General features: G+C 55.5%; 3 protein-coding genes across 3 annotated transcripts; 1 reads left to right on the forward strand and 2 right to left on the reverse strand.

Moving 5' to 3' along the window:
• Positions 1–244: 244 nt before the first annotated feature.
• BDW70DRAFT_141487 (Zn(II)2Cys6 transcription factor domain-containing protein) lies at positions 245–3,124 on the reverse strand. Its single transcript, XM_073737772.1, has 2 exons — positions 2,242–3,124; positions 245–2,193 (listed from the first exon to the last, which is right to left on the reverse strand). The coding sequence occupies exons 1-2, from the start codon at positions 2,388–2,390 to the stop codon at positions 477–479; spliced, it is 1,866 nt and encodes a 621-aa protein (XP_073593350.1). The 5' UTR covers positions 2,391–3,124; the 3' UTR covers positions 245–476.
• Positions 3,125–4,765: 1,641 nt separating this feature from the next.
• Positions 4,766–11,882, reverse strand: BDW70DRAFT_141494 (acyl transferase domain-containing protein). The gene is made up of 4 exons (XM_073737773.1): positions 6,251–11,882; positions 5,712–6,197; positions 5,535–5,650; positions 4,766–5,474 (listed from the first exon to the last, which is right to left on the reverse strand). Exons 1-4 carry the CDS (start codon positions 11,544–11,546, stop codon positions 5,037–5,039), a joined length of 6,336 nt encoding a protein of 2,111 aa, XP_073593351.1. The 5' UTR covers positions 11,547–11,882; the 3' UTR covers positions 4,766–5,036.
• A 337-nt stretch (positions 11,883–12,219) lies between these two features.
• BDW70DRAFT_141495 (acyl-CoA thioesterase) lies at positions 12,220–13,493 on the forward strand. The gene is made up of 2 exons (XM_073737774.1): positions 12,220–12,556; positions 12,653–13,493. Exons 1-2 carry the CDS (start codon positions 12,428–12,430, stop codon positions 13,439–13,441), a joined length of 918 nt encoding a protein of 305 aa, XP_073593352.1. The 5' UTR covers positions 12,220–12,427; the 3' UTR covers positions 13,442–13,493.
• Positions 13,494–13,525: the final 32 nt, after the last annotated feature.

Genomic DNA, 13,525 nt, shown 5'->3' on the forward strand with positions numbered 1-13,525 from the left:
CAGGACTTAAAAGTTTAGTTTGAACTGTAACTTAAATAATTATATAACCTAAGAATTTAAATTGGCAGGTTATATAGATCTAAAGGAGCCTGCTGTACCCTAAAACCTGGTATGTCTGAGAAGTACAATAAACCCATGGCTTGGCGGGTTCGCAAGTAAGTTTTTATTAAGTCTACTGTAAAGGCATGTGTCAAAGCAAGCATACTCCCAACAGGACCCAAAGGTCATGATCTGACCCATGGCCTGATCTGCCGGGTCGCGGCTAAATAGCGGCTCGCCCGTGACAGTAAACACTCATCTATATTTCCCTCGCAGTAGTATTGGGGCTTAAATACATTTTGAGAATTGCAATGTTGTCATAGCCTGCGGTACCGACCATTCCGGACCGAGGCTCAGCCCAAGGACCCCTTTTTATTCTCACTCCTTCTGCGGGAGGAGCACAAAAAATCCTATTGTTCTTTTATTCTTGCACTATGTCACCAGTGGAAAATCTCCTCCCCAACCCTAACATTCTCTCGAATATAGCTGATCTTAGCCTTCCGCCCCTCATCGAATCTCCCATTCAGCGTCACCCGCGCCTCGGGCGGGATACGTGCGTGGGTGTACTCCGCGCCGGCGTCCAGTCCCGCCGCTTGCTCTTCATGACGAGCAAGCTGCAGTGCCAGACGAAAGTGCAGATCTGAGTCCCAGACACCTTCGCGGCGCTTGCTGCGCCCGATGAGGTCGATGGCGCGGTAGCGTACGCCAGAGTCGCGACATTGGGTTGCGATTGTCCAAAGGGCCGGGAGGATGCCGAGGGCCAAGGTAAATCGTGAGGGCGTCGAGTGAAATGGGCGGGGAAGGATGGGAGTGTAGGTGGATTGGGGGTCTGTTTCCTTTTTGAGTCGTGGTGGTGGTGTTGTTGGAGAGTCATCGCGAGACGCGGACGAGGACGTGGACATGCTGCGGCTACGGGAACCAGAGGGGCTACCGGCGCGAGAGTGCCCCTGGAGACTGAAGGTCGAGCCAGCCGATGGTTCTAGTTCTACAGGGGGCGACATGATGATAATCTGCTCGGCGAGGTCGAGGATGGTATTTAGCTCGCTAAGATGGCTCTCCCAAGCAGTGTCTTGGGGAGGCCACCCCATGTGCAGCACCATTGTCAGCATGGTGCGCCAGAGCTGGAGCATTCGGACCGATTGCTGCGATGCATGGTCTGCGCTGTCCCAGTGAAAGATGTGGGCGAGGAAATGGTCGAATTCGAGTGACCAGGCGTCGAGAACCGTCTGCACCTGTTGTTTGCGTGCCATTACCTGCTCAACGATCCGCACCATCTCCAGTTCGTCAACCGGCTCTTCGAGTCTCGCTGAGAAGCTCAACAAGCGCAGGAAATCATTGTAGATGCTTCGAAAGGTATCTTGGGCCTCCTCGAGCGTCCAGAGTGGCGCCGGCCGGCCGGCGCCCCGTACGGGCAGTCCATTCTCATCTAACAGCGGCGATTGGCCATCGATTTCCAGCATCTGGGCCTCCAGGACGGCGAACAACGACTGGATCACGTCCGGTGGCAGCAGCGTGTTCTCCGCCCGTTGCCCGCGCAGCTGGTGCTGGGCGAAGATGCGCAGCCCTGACCCAACGTGTCGCAAAGCAGATCGGAAGTGGCCCTGGAGGCTGTCCAAGCAGAAGAAGAGCACGCACATAGAGAGAATACCGTCCGCCGAGCTGTCGTTGCTTGCCGCAAACAGTTTCAGGCCCTGTCGAATAGCCGAGTTGTACTGCTGCAGGGCGAGCTGCATACCCCTGCGGCGGTCATGCGGGGGCGTCCTGCCGTGGTACAGCACGACGCGATGCATGGTCCCCAGGGCCATCGCGGCTCGCCGAATGGCCGGATCCTGGCAGGCGGCGTTCAGCAACCAGCCCCCGGCACGGGGTCCAAAGCACGAGACGGTTTGAACGTTGAAGAATTCCAGCGCTCGATATTCGTCCTCCGTGAGCAGTGTATCGACGCCGGGGAACACGCGCAGCTGCGTGGGCTGGGACACCTGCGGCGTGTGTTGGATAATGCGCAGCTCAGAGGAGCCGGCCTTCGCCGCTTGCTGTTGCGGTTGCTGTTTTGGTTGCTGCCCCGTGAGAGGCATGTACCCATCGCATTTGCGGCCCGTCGACTGACATCGTCGACAGTGCGGCCGTTCTTCATCACATTTAACCCGACGGATGCTACGGCCGTTAATCCTTTCGCCCGGCAACTTGGGACATCCAACTCACCGACAAGTGATGCACCCATTTCGCGACCGTCCCTGCACGGAGGGGGAAGAATTGCCGGTCATCTCGTTTGATGCGTTGACTTGGGAGTCCTTGGGAGCCATTCTGGCGGGCGTTTTCCTGTCATGACCAGGTCCGCCTCCAGGCGCCATCGAAGAAATCCCAGGCAGGTAAGCAGTAATGGCAGTGACAATGACGCTAGAATGGCCCCATCCAAGCCTTTTCTTAGTCAGCTGGCCCTCCTCAGCTGATAGGTTCAAGTTACAGCTGAACCACCAGGTTACAGGTCTTCCTCAGGTTATCCTTGTAAGCTGACAGTATCTGGACTGTTAAGCTGCCCCGCGAAACTCGCCCCAACCGGCCCCCATTCGCCAAGAATTGGAGCCGGTTGAACCTTGTTAGACAAGACATCCTCAGAGTTTAGCAATGGAGCAGAGTCAGAGTTCCCTCGGATCCGAACCGAATTCGAGCTATTCGGCCAGCGGGGCGATCAGAACTGGCAGATCGACAGCTTCGTTCCGCACCATGAGGCTCATGTGGGAAGCGATCGATATCTGTCTAGTTGGGTCCCGACGGGTCTCTACCAAGATCGCTGGCTTACTAAATAATGACAAAGCAAGGTTGGTGAAGGCAGGCGGTACCGGAGGGCAGTATATTTTAACAGCAGGCTGGGCCCGGCTCGGAGTACCTGTGGAAAGCGATCGATACCTTGCCTTTTTGGATGGCCGGTAGCCAATATGGCCGCCTAACTTATCTTTATTTAGCTTATTAAGTAATGAGTATGCGAGCTCGACCCCTATGGGCAGGCGGTACCCAAGGGCAGTAACCGATCTCTATATCCTATCTATCGAGGCCATGTCTAACCATCTAAGGTCTGAAAGCTCTGAATGTTAGATTATCCATACAAACTATAGTAAGAATGATCAAGAATCCAATCATTCGTTACAGTCTTGGTCAATGGCCGAAATCGACCATGTAGCGGCCTGGACGCTTTGGTCTCAGCTCGGCGTGGTTCGGGATTCTCCCAACATGGCTCAAACTTGCCGAGCCCAGTTTCTGAGCCATCCGAAATTACGTGGATCACGTGGATCAAACACTTCCGACCCCGGTCGGCACAGTCAGCAATTCCTGAGCAACACTCGGCTTATCGACAGGAGCTCGCTCTATACTGTAGGACGTGAACAAGAAGCTTACACTACAATTAAGATTCTGCTTTTCTGATAGTCTACCGACAACTAGGTCTATCAATCAAAGCAGGATGTCAGACTTGATTTCCAGTCCCGGGTTGGTCCTAGGATGGACTTCACATATTTTTCTTTCCTTGCCTGCCCGCTGAGCCGTGACTTGAAGTATGTAAAAAGTATGTAACTTCTTTGGACATTTATTTTCGACACGCATGTCTTTTACCACGCATGGACTATGGTATGGCGATGCTGGGGCCCTGTTCTTGCACCCATCTGAGTGTCGGGGCATACTGCCCTCCGGTACCGCCTGCCCGGGTCGAGCACGCTTAATCATTATTTAGTAACCTAGATTAGGCGGCCATGTCGGCCATCCAATATTGATTTGATTTGATTTGATTTGATTTTATTATTTAACGTCACTCGGCGGATCACGGGGCCCACGTGATCTGCGGCCTCACAGGGGGCATCTGGACGTGCTGTCTAAACAGGACTCCCTAAAACTAGCTAGATACAGGTTTGAAGCAGCAACTACGGACAATATATGTTGGAAATGAGCGGAAGAAGCATCCGGCGCTACCCTGGCCAGGTCTTCGAGGGCAGGTGCCCGTTTTGACTACCTATAGATTGGGGGGAGGGGCCGTACCCTTTGTCCAGGTAGATGTGTGGACTGTCGCACTTTCAAGCGCTCCGGCGGGCCCAGTTCGGGCATATGTCCTTGAAGAAGGATGATTCTTGCACGATGCGGCTGAATTCTTCAGCCCCGGCAGCTGTACTCAAGAGCTAGTCTATTGTTTTTGACGGCCCATCCTTTATACATCTCCATCTATCCTTCCAGCGTTTTCTGGTATATGGGCAAAAGAAGAAGTGTACTGGGGTCTTTGCCTTGCCGCAGGTGCAGCTCTCCAGGTAGTCTGTGTGGTCAACACGCTGGTGGTATGCCGTAAAGTCTCCGTGGCCTGTACGAGCGGCGACGAGTCGGCCAAGTATCCACCGGGGCAGCTTGTGCTCGCGGGAGCGGCTTTCTTTTGTATGGGGTCTGATATTCACGGCTTTTGTAGGTTTCAGGCGCCTTACTAGCATATGCTGTATATGTCTCTGTACGGAGCCACTGTTTTGCCTCCCGTCGTAGGTATGCTGGGGAGGGGGGGATGTCGGGGCTGTATATAGAAGACCCTAGCTTAGCGAGCTTGTCTGCCAGCTCATTCCCAGCAATTCCAGAGTGACCTGGGATCCAGCGGACCTGAAGGGGCTTCCGTTGCATGGTTAGGATTGAAGGGCTTTCCATCCACTGGGCGGCTAGTTGGCTAAAGGTCTCTGACAGACCATGTCTGTGAGGGGTTGGCCTATAGCTTGCTAGCAGGGAGGCTGCTGCTAGGTTATCCATCCAATATTGACAACAGTCCGTCCCTTTCCACGCTGAGACCGTGTCACGTGCAAGCCAGTTATAGTGCGATCTGTACAGTCAGGCCATTTGTTCGGATTGTAGTGACCTTCTGGTCAGGTTGCAGTATGCTTGACAACACGTGCTCTCACCGGAAACTACACTATAAGACAAGGCTTATTATTTCAATATCGACATCGAAACAACGGCTAACATGACAAATCTGATTGGGTTCAACAAACAGCAACAGCAACATTATTATCATCCCACCTCTCCAGAATTTCCCTCACAAACGGACTCTCAGAAATAGCAAGAACATTTTCAAAATACCCCTTACTCAACTCGAACGGCATCGCCGTCAGATTCGGAATATATCTCCCGATCAACTTCTCCGGCCGGACCATGTGCTCTGGAATAGCTTTGCGGAGGGCGCGACGGAAGGTGTCGGCGCCTGGGCGCAGAAGACTGCTGTGAAAGGGGACGTTGACTTTCAGGGGGATTGTGGCTTTGCCGCGTTGGAGGACTAGCGGGGTGGGCTTCTTGTCGGTCTGGGCGAGACATGAGGCGACAATGGCCGGGACGGAGGCGTTGAGGGTTTCGAGTGAGGTGAGGTGTTCAGGGTGCGCAACGAGCGAGTCCAGGACGCCGGCAAGGCAGTCGAGGCTGCGGAGCTAGGGAGCTGTTAGTATGAAGGCAGGCAGTGGCAGACAGTGGCAAACGGGATCACCTACATCGCCAGCACAAACGTACTGCGTAGATTCGACGTTGAAGTTGACGATCTCGCATAGACCCCCTGTTGCGGCTTCAATCGAGTCAACAATGGCGCAGAGATCGGATTCGGAGAGGTCTATATCTGTCAGTCCATGCAGGGAATAGTAAAGGGTTAAAAGGGAGAACGAGAGACGTACTCTTGGATACCCGGCTCGGGTTCGCAGCAACCATGGAATAGTCCCGGCCAGATCGGTCCAGTTCAATAGATTTCTGCATGGTCAGACCACGATAGAAGACTGCGGCGGTGACTCCCTCTACTGTGAAGACCTCGCCCATGGCAGCGAGTGCGGCATACTCGCCCAGCGAGTGTCCGGCATAGCAGCTGTCCTCGTTAATCAGACCGCGAGCACGCATGTCGTGGAACCGCGCCAGCTCCATGACCACCAGCGCAGGTTGCGTGAAGATCGTCTCGTGCAGCAGACCACCGGAGGAGGTGTAGGTGAACGAGCGCGAGCTGGGGGTGATCTCCTGGAAGGCGCGTACTGATTCGATCTCGCCCTGCTCGTTGACCACTTCAAAGTCCAGCGAGATGTAGTTCTCGCGAATGGCTTTGCCGCGGCTGCCCCCAAAGTGCACGGTGTACTCCTTGGGATTGTTTCGGACGATCTCGAGAATTGAGATGCCTGTGTGCTGTTAGTATCATGGTTTCCAGGTATGATTGGGATGAGGAACGTACCGTAGGTGCTGACGAAGAACTGCTCGGCCGTGTGCCATACATCGCGTGCGGCCTGGCTGGTCTCGTACAGATCCATCCCCATCGCCGGCTTCTGGCTGCCCTGGCCAGTGAACAAGTAGGCTCCTGGCTTCTGGGCCACTTCAGCCGTCGCGCGAAACACTTCTACACCGGACGCTTCCGACCGTGCAGTAGTAACAACAATCAAGCGGCCGTTGTTCATCCCCGTGTGGCTGATATCCACGAGGAGGGTCTCGCCGGGGAACACCTTGCCCTTGAAAGAAGCAGACCAGGCCTTCATGCGCCGCGGATCGTTTCCTGCCGCATGCAACTCCACGACGCCTCGGACTAGACCACTCGTCTGCATGCCGTGCATGACCCGACCTTCGTTGTGGCCTGCGTACCGCGCAAACGCACGCGACAGGTGGATTGGGTTGCTGTCTCCCGAGGCGGCAGCGTACTGGTCACTAGACATGGGCATCTCAATGCGGACGTCTGCGGCCAAGGGCACAGCATTTGGAAGCTGCTTGACCTCGTCGTAGGCAAATCCCCGCCGGGTCAGGAAGTCGATGACGGGGTTCTTGAAGAAGTGCGAGTTGTTCTTGAACATCACTGTGCCGATCGTCATGTCCTTGTTCCCTACGGCACAGCTGACGGTCCCGCAGGTTTCGATCTGGCTGTACGTGTTGGCGTCGCGGTATTGGTACGAGCTTTTCAGCCGGAAAGTGAGCTCGTCATCCAGATGGTCATCGAGGCTGAGGTCGGCCGCGGCGATGCGGAACCAGGGCTTTGACGCCAGCAGGACCACATCCCGCTTCGACTTCAAGGGCAGCTTGTACACCTGCTCTTCCTTTGTCTCGAACGTGTTGTGGTAGTCCTCATACTGGCCCTGGAGAATGAACTCACTGGCGACGGTAATGATGGGCGTGCCCTCCCTAAAGATCGTGGCAACAGCGCGAACCACCTTCCCTGAGTCCGGGCGGATTCGAATCGACTCGATCTCAGCAGTCGAAGACAACACGTCGCCCTCGCGCATGGGTCTCGCGTTGCCAATAACCCGGAAATCGTTCTTCAAATGCAGAAGCTTGAGGATATCGCCGTTGACTGCGTCCGTGAAGAGACAGCGCATCAGCGGCTTCCACGCAACCACGATCGCCATGTCAAGTGGCGCAAGCAACTTAGAGTTCTTTTTCCCATTGTATGCGCTGTTCCGGTTGTCAATGGCCTTGGTGAAGTGTAAGATCGCTTCACGGGTCAGCACTTGCACGTCGTCGGCTGATTTACCCAGGCTCATGCCATCATCCCCTGCGTTCCCGACCCAGAGCTGTTCGTAGAACCGGCTGATGCGCTGGTTGCGTGTGCTCATGACCTCGTGGATCGGGTTACTGCCGTATGTCGGCTTGTAAGTGAAATACAGCACCAGATCGACCGGGGGGTTGCCAGCACTGCGCCCAGTCATAGGAGCTCGCAGAGTCAGCATGATCTCTGAGGCAGATAGAGCGCGGATTTCCACCGTCGCTTCGTCCTTCTCCTGTCCGTGGCTGCTTTTCTGCCGCATAAGGATGACCGTCTTCTGGGGCCGTCCAGATTGAATGATACGCACAGAGAGGCCGGTGCGAGGAGCGAAGAGGCCCTTGATGGGATTCTTCACCAGCATCTTCCCCTGCACGATCTCGTTCAGCGTCAGCAACGCTTTCCGCCAGGATGGCTTCGTCCCGCCAATCAGAGCCAACCACTGCTTCTCGGTCGGTAGGTTCTCCTCGGGGCCTTCCAGATCGTACGCGAGGGTCGGCGGGTCGTATGAACGACTGTGCTTGACATGTGGCAGTAGCAGCTCGTCCTGCGCAGACAAAACGGGCAATAATGCGCCCGCAGCGTACAGGTAATCGAGAGTTGGAACTCGGCTCTCGTCGCCGGCGTACTGCTGCTTCAGGATGGCCTGAACATGCGGTTTATGGATGTTATCGAGGATCTGCTTCACCGGTTCATCCGCGGCCTTAGTGTACTGCGCCGCCACGGGGCCGTGCAAAATACAGATTCGCCCGACGTCTTGATTGATAACGGCCTCCAGTCTCTCAGACTGCCACAGAGAATCCTTCTTGAACCAGTACTCGAATGACTCGTCCAGCGCGACGATGAACGGCAGAGGCTTGCGCCCAGGCTGCTTGTACAGCTTCACCAACTGGTCCTCGTCCTCGCGGACAATCACGTCTTCCAGAGCTGCCGGATAAGCCTGCAGGAACTCGCTCAGGAAGGCCTGGGGCCGGTCCAGCTGCCACGCGGACTGGAAAACCGCACGAGGTCGAGGCTGGCGCGCGCTCAGGCGGTTCTCGACGCAACGAATAAAGTCTCCCATGAAGGACCGGTACGAGGGATCAATCCAGGCTTGCTGATCCTTGAGGTACAGCAGATCAACGGCCCTTGTGAGGACCTCCGCGTAGGTCATCTCCGAAATCTCCACGGGGTTTCCTTGCTGGTCGATGCCAAACCAAACCTTCTGAAAATCCGCATTCAGCCGCTTCATCAGCGAGCCCTTGCGCCTCTGCAACTCCTCGACCTGCTGCGCCGCAGGGAGAGAAAACACCTCCTTATCGAGCTCTGCCCATAGCAGGGCCCCGCGCGTCGCAAGCTTATGGATTGGCTCGCCCATTTCAGACTTCACTGTGATAATCCCACCAGTTGCTTTCTTGTATGTGCCCTCCCACTGGGAATCTGGTACTCCAGGGGTATCAACAATCGCCTGCTTCACGGCGGGACTGGTCCGCGCCTCCTTGGCAGCCATGACGCGGCTGCCAACAAGAACGCCGTCAAAGGGCATAGCCGCGTATCCCAATACCGTGGACCATGATCCCGTGATATAAGGAATGGTATCATCGCTTCCACCGAACCCACTACCTGCGACTAGGATGAGATTCGGGTAGGCTCTGATCTGCGCGTACCTGTCCAGGATAGGTTCATGGAAATCTTCGTACGAGTGATGCCCGCCCGCGCGGCCACCAGTCCATTGCAGGATTATGGGGAAGTCGGGATTTGATTCCGCGATGCGCAGCACATTATCGATTGCTTCTTTAGAGCCCGGCTTGAAGGAAATATGGCTCAGGCCGAGGTCGCAGATATACTCGCTGGCGACGTCGGGAGAGGGCACGCCGGCACCGATCGCCAGCCCTGTAATTGGGAAGCCCTCTTGCCGCAATTGCGCGAGGAGCGGGATCTGCCAGCCCATTGCGCGCGGGTTGGCGTAGATCAGGTTGACGGTTATGCCGCGGCCGGCGGGGATGAGGTTAACGAGCCGGGTGAGGGCTGAGCGCATGCCGGCTGCGTCGTGGTAACCACCGCCGGCAATTTCGATGTGATAGTTCGCGTTGATGACGTCGGCGACGAAGTCCGGCGAGACCGTGGTCGGGGTCATGCCGGCTACCATGACGGGGGGCAGACCCAAAGCGCGGGAGAACTTGGTGTCGAGGAGGATGTCGTCGCCGACGCGGACGAGCCGCGGAGCAAAGTCTTGTTCCCAGCTGGTCTTGTAGACTACGGGGCGGCGCCGGCTGAGCAGCTCGGGCATGTAGCCGAGCGTCTTCTTGCTGGGGCCGGTGAGGGTGGTGGAGAGAATCACGCGTGCAGCGGTGCCGGCTTTTGTGGAGGCCAGCAGGGCCCCGATTCCGGTCTCGCGGCCGGGACCGAAGTCGAGGAAGTGAGTGGCAGAGGGGAAGCGCGTGGCTCGCTCCCAGTCGACTACGCCGCAGACGACCATGTGCACGAGCTCGGGGATCAGATTGTCGAACTCGCGGAGGTCAGCCCCATTGTCGGTACGGAGGACAGGGAAGAGGAGGCTATTCCCGGGAACGTGGACGGAGCGAAGGTCGTCCAGTATCTGGGCCTCGGCATCCTCCAGGAGATTGGTGTGGAAGGGAACTGAGATGGGGAGGAAGCGCGCGGTGACCAACAAGGGCCTTTGACTGAACGGCACGCGGGCTGTGTTGGTGGTGCTGGAGTTGTTGGAGGCTGCGCGCAGCTTGTTGGCGAAGGCGTAGAGCGAGAGGGGGTTGCCGGCCACCACGAACTGCTGCCGGCCGTTGATCAAAGCAAGGGAACCCTGCTGTGTGGCGGGAAGATGTCGGTTGTGCTCGTCGAGGTGCTTGAGTAATGACTCACGCGAGGCGCCTTTGACGCTGAGCATGGGGCTCAGGCGCTCAGACTGATCAACCAGTGACGGGGGGATGGAGTGGGATGGGTAGCACTGTTGCGAACGACACCCAATCCAGAACAGCACTTGAAGTGCGGTGCTTGCGGCGTTGAAAAATGTAGGCCACGAGACGACCGTGGCCAACAGCGCTGCGACGACAATGCCCTGAGAGTGGCCAGCAGCACCACTGAGGTGACGGGCGAACTCGCCGGGGGTCTTGTTGAGGATCTTGCAGGTGATGGCATAATTGAGCAGCTGCACAAGACCGATCAAAGGTTGACTGACAGGGGCAGAGAGGAGATAATCAGTGGACGGGCGCGACTCTGGGTTCTCGAGCCAGCCGATGACATCCAGGCCATGAGGATACATGTCCTGGGCGCGCACATCCGACGCAAGCCCCTTGAGCTGTTTGCTCATGACATATAAGGGCTCGGCCAGCTGTCCTCCATATGTGTCATAGAGATGCTGCAGTTCACTGAAGTAGCCCTCCACGCCCTGACCATTGAAGACCGTCACAATGTTGGCCCGACGGCAGGCGGCATCCGAGAGCAGACTGCTGGTCCACTTCGGTGACACGAATTGGGTAACATTGATCGCTTGGTAATAGGTCTGGATGATATGGAGCTTCTCTTCAGGCTCCAGAGCCAACGGCGCCAGGACAGTATGGATGTCCTCATCCTGGCAGAGATGTTTGTTTATAATGCGCACGAACTGCTTGAGCATCTCCTGCGGCCCGTCCTCATGAACCAGCTGGTCGCCACTGTCGAGGATCTCGCGCACGGAACGGGTTACGCTCTGGAGTTTCTCACTGAGAGAGGCACTGTCGATGGGTCGGGCCCTCAGGTCGTCCAACGTAGCTGCGAACTTGTCGTTGAACAGGGAGGACTTTTTGATGGAGGCTTCGGAGCGGAGGAATGCAATCTCAATGTCTTCACCGCGATAGGGCATGCGGGGAGGGGACCCCATGGGATACTCGGTCATAGGCGTATCCAAATCCTCCATCATTGGAGGAGAAAAGAGATCTTCTGATGATGCAGACGAGCTGCCACCCGCCATGAGCGGGTTTGACTTCATTCTGGAAGTCAAGTCTATAGCGGGATGAGGAAAGTTGAACATCTTTACACATGGAAACACGAACAGAAGAAAGAGAGAAAACAGTCAGATCTGAAGAAAAAACAGAATAACCATACAGACGAAAGAGAACGATTAGTGAAAGAGTGAAGATGCTGGCCCTGGGCAGCTCAGACTCGCGCATACAGGACTTAGAAACGTAGGCCTGCTCGCTGGGATGATATAGAAACGGGTTTCGGGGGATAGATTTTCTCCTCGCAGAGTTAGCCAAGCTGAGACAACCCCGTTCTCGATGTTGACCGCGCTCAGCCGTAGCCACGAGACTATTTCCGTCGTATGAAGTTGCTGGAACCCAGCAGAGCCTTGCTTGGCGGCGGTGGACTGTAGCCCTACATTGCCCTCATAATCCGTATACGAAGCTTACCCAACATATACACCATTCTTCCTAGCGGTTATTACCGTTTAGCATTCATTACTGTTTAGCGGTCATTACGGTTCATACAAACACAACTAGCCTAACTTTCTAGCGGTCATTACGCATCGTGGCTGGTCGAAACCGATACGCCCGTAGCGCAGCACGCGGGGGCTAGATCCTTCATTCCTGAGGCTAATATCTGCATACATAGCTTGGCTCTTGGCAGAAGGATCAGATGAATCCAGCCAGTCCTTTCTCCGTGGTTTCTTCTTGGCCCAGCTCTATTGTGCTGGTTGCTTACATGGACTACGGAGCTGGACTATGGAACCGGTGCTTGCGTGCTTGACTGAGGACTAGTAAGACCAGGGTTAGAGGGAGCAAGAGTGGGAGTGAGAGAAACTCGAGCAACAGCAGTTCCCACGTTCTTCGCCGGAGTCTTTAGGTTCTCAGAGTTCTTCTCTTCAAGTGCTTCACTCACAGTTAACAACTCACCAGACCAGCCAGCGCAACAATGGCCCTGTCCACGGTCGAAACCCTCCTCAACACAGTCTGGGACTCCATTACCCTCAACCGACTTTTAACCGGCGCGGGTATTCTCTTCCTCTTCTTAAATGCGAAAGGGCTCCCCGGTGTCTGGCACGTAAGTCACCCGCAACAATGCAATGCATTCCCGCACAGAAAGGAGGAAAAGATAAGAATTCCCAGCTCTTTACTAACTCAGAGCCATTCAACACAGTACCGCCTCTTCAAAGGTCTCTTCATCCAACTAGTATGGAAACGCTCAACCACTCCAGCGCCCTTGCTCGACAGCCAGGGCCGTCCGCGCCTCTACAGCTACTTTGTGACCGAGTGCAGAAACCCGGTCATCGAGTGCGATTACAACCTGCACAAGTCCAACAGCACTTTCTTCTCAGATCTCGATATCAACCGCACGCAGTTGATGATGGCGCATTTTAAGCATGTTCTTTCGACTGCATCGATGCCGGGGAGAGCCAAGACAGCCAACGGCAACGGCAACGAACAGGAAAGGAAAAGGCCGCTCATGATGGCTATGGGCGGTGTTTCTTGCTTATTTCATCGCGAAATCAAGCCGCTACAGCGGTATGAGGTTTGGAGTCGCGTGCTGGCGTGGGACGAGAAGTGGGTTTATGTGGTTAGTTATTTTGTGAAGAAGGGGTTGTTAAGCAGGGATGGGAATTTCAGCGGAGGTCTTGACCTTGATCCCAAGGCAAATGCAAAGGTTGTGTTGGCGTCTTGTATGGCAAGGTATGTCTTCAAGGAAGGGAGGATTACTGTGAAGCCCGAGCGTGTTTTGCAAGAGTGTGGCTTGTTGCCACTCCCAGAGGGCGTCGTGGCCGGGGAGATGGCGGAAAAGGCATCTGCTGACAGCTGGGGCAAAGAGCAATTTGAGGAAGCAAGACAGAAGGGGTTGGTGACTGCAGGCAAGTTCTCCGGGTTGGAGGTGCTGCCTTTGATGACAGGGTTTGGAGAATCTGGGGTGCTGGGGAAGTATAGTGATTTCTGACACGGGAGGATAAGAATGAGTAGGGGCAGGCCTGCTCGGGCAGAATGTACGTACAAACATTGACTGATCCAGCTTTCAATTGTA

The sequence above is a fragment of the Aspergillus foveolatus genome (genome assembly GCF_047715535.1).
Source record: "Aspergillus foveolatus strain CBS 279.81 unplaced genomic scaffold BDW70scaffold_50, whole genome shotgun sequence".
Taxonomy (NCBI): Eukaryota; Fungi; Ascomycota; class Eurotiomycetes; order Eurotiales; family Aspergillaceae; genus Aspergillus; species Aspergillus foveolatus.

What these genes read in the sequence shown, in the direction of transcription:
- BDW70DRAFT_141487 (XM_073737772.1), bottom strand. Translation starts at nt 2,390, where the DNA reads ATGGCGCCTGGAGGCGGACCTGGTCATGACAGGAAAACGCCCGCCAGA. An exon ending in AATGGGTGCATCACTTGTCG is followed by an intron (nt 2,194 to 2,241) that starts GTGAGTTGGATG and finishes TAACGGCCGTAG; the next exon opens with CATCCGTCGGGTTAAATGTG.
- BDW70DRAFT_141495 (XM_073737774.1), top strand. Translation starts at nt 12,428, where the DNA reads ATGGCCCTGTCCACGGTCGAAACCCTCCTCAACACAGTCTGGGACTCC. An exon ending in GGCTCCCCGGTGTCTGGCAC is followed by an intron (nt 12,557 to 12,652) that starts GTAAGTCACCCG and finishes CATTCAACACAG; the next exon opens with TACCGCCTCTTCAAAGGTCT.
- BDW70DRAFT_141494 (XM_073737773.1), bottom strand. Translation starts at nt 11,546, where the DNA reads ATGTTCAACTTTCCTCATCCCGCTATAGACTTGACTTCCAGAATGAAG. An exon ending in GTTCTTCGTCAGCACCTACG is followed by an intron (nt 6,198 to 6,250) that starts GTACGTTCCTCA and finishes AACAGCACACAG; the next exon opens with GCATCTCAATTCTCGAGATC. An exon ending in AGTACGTTTGTGCTGGCGAT is followed by an intron (nt 5,475 to 5,534) that starts GTAGGTGATCCC and finishes ACAGCTCCCTAG; the next exon opens with CTCCGCAGCCTCGACTGCCT.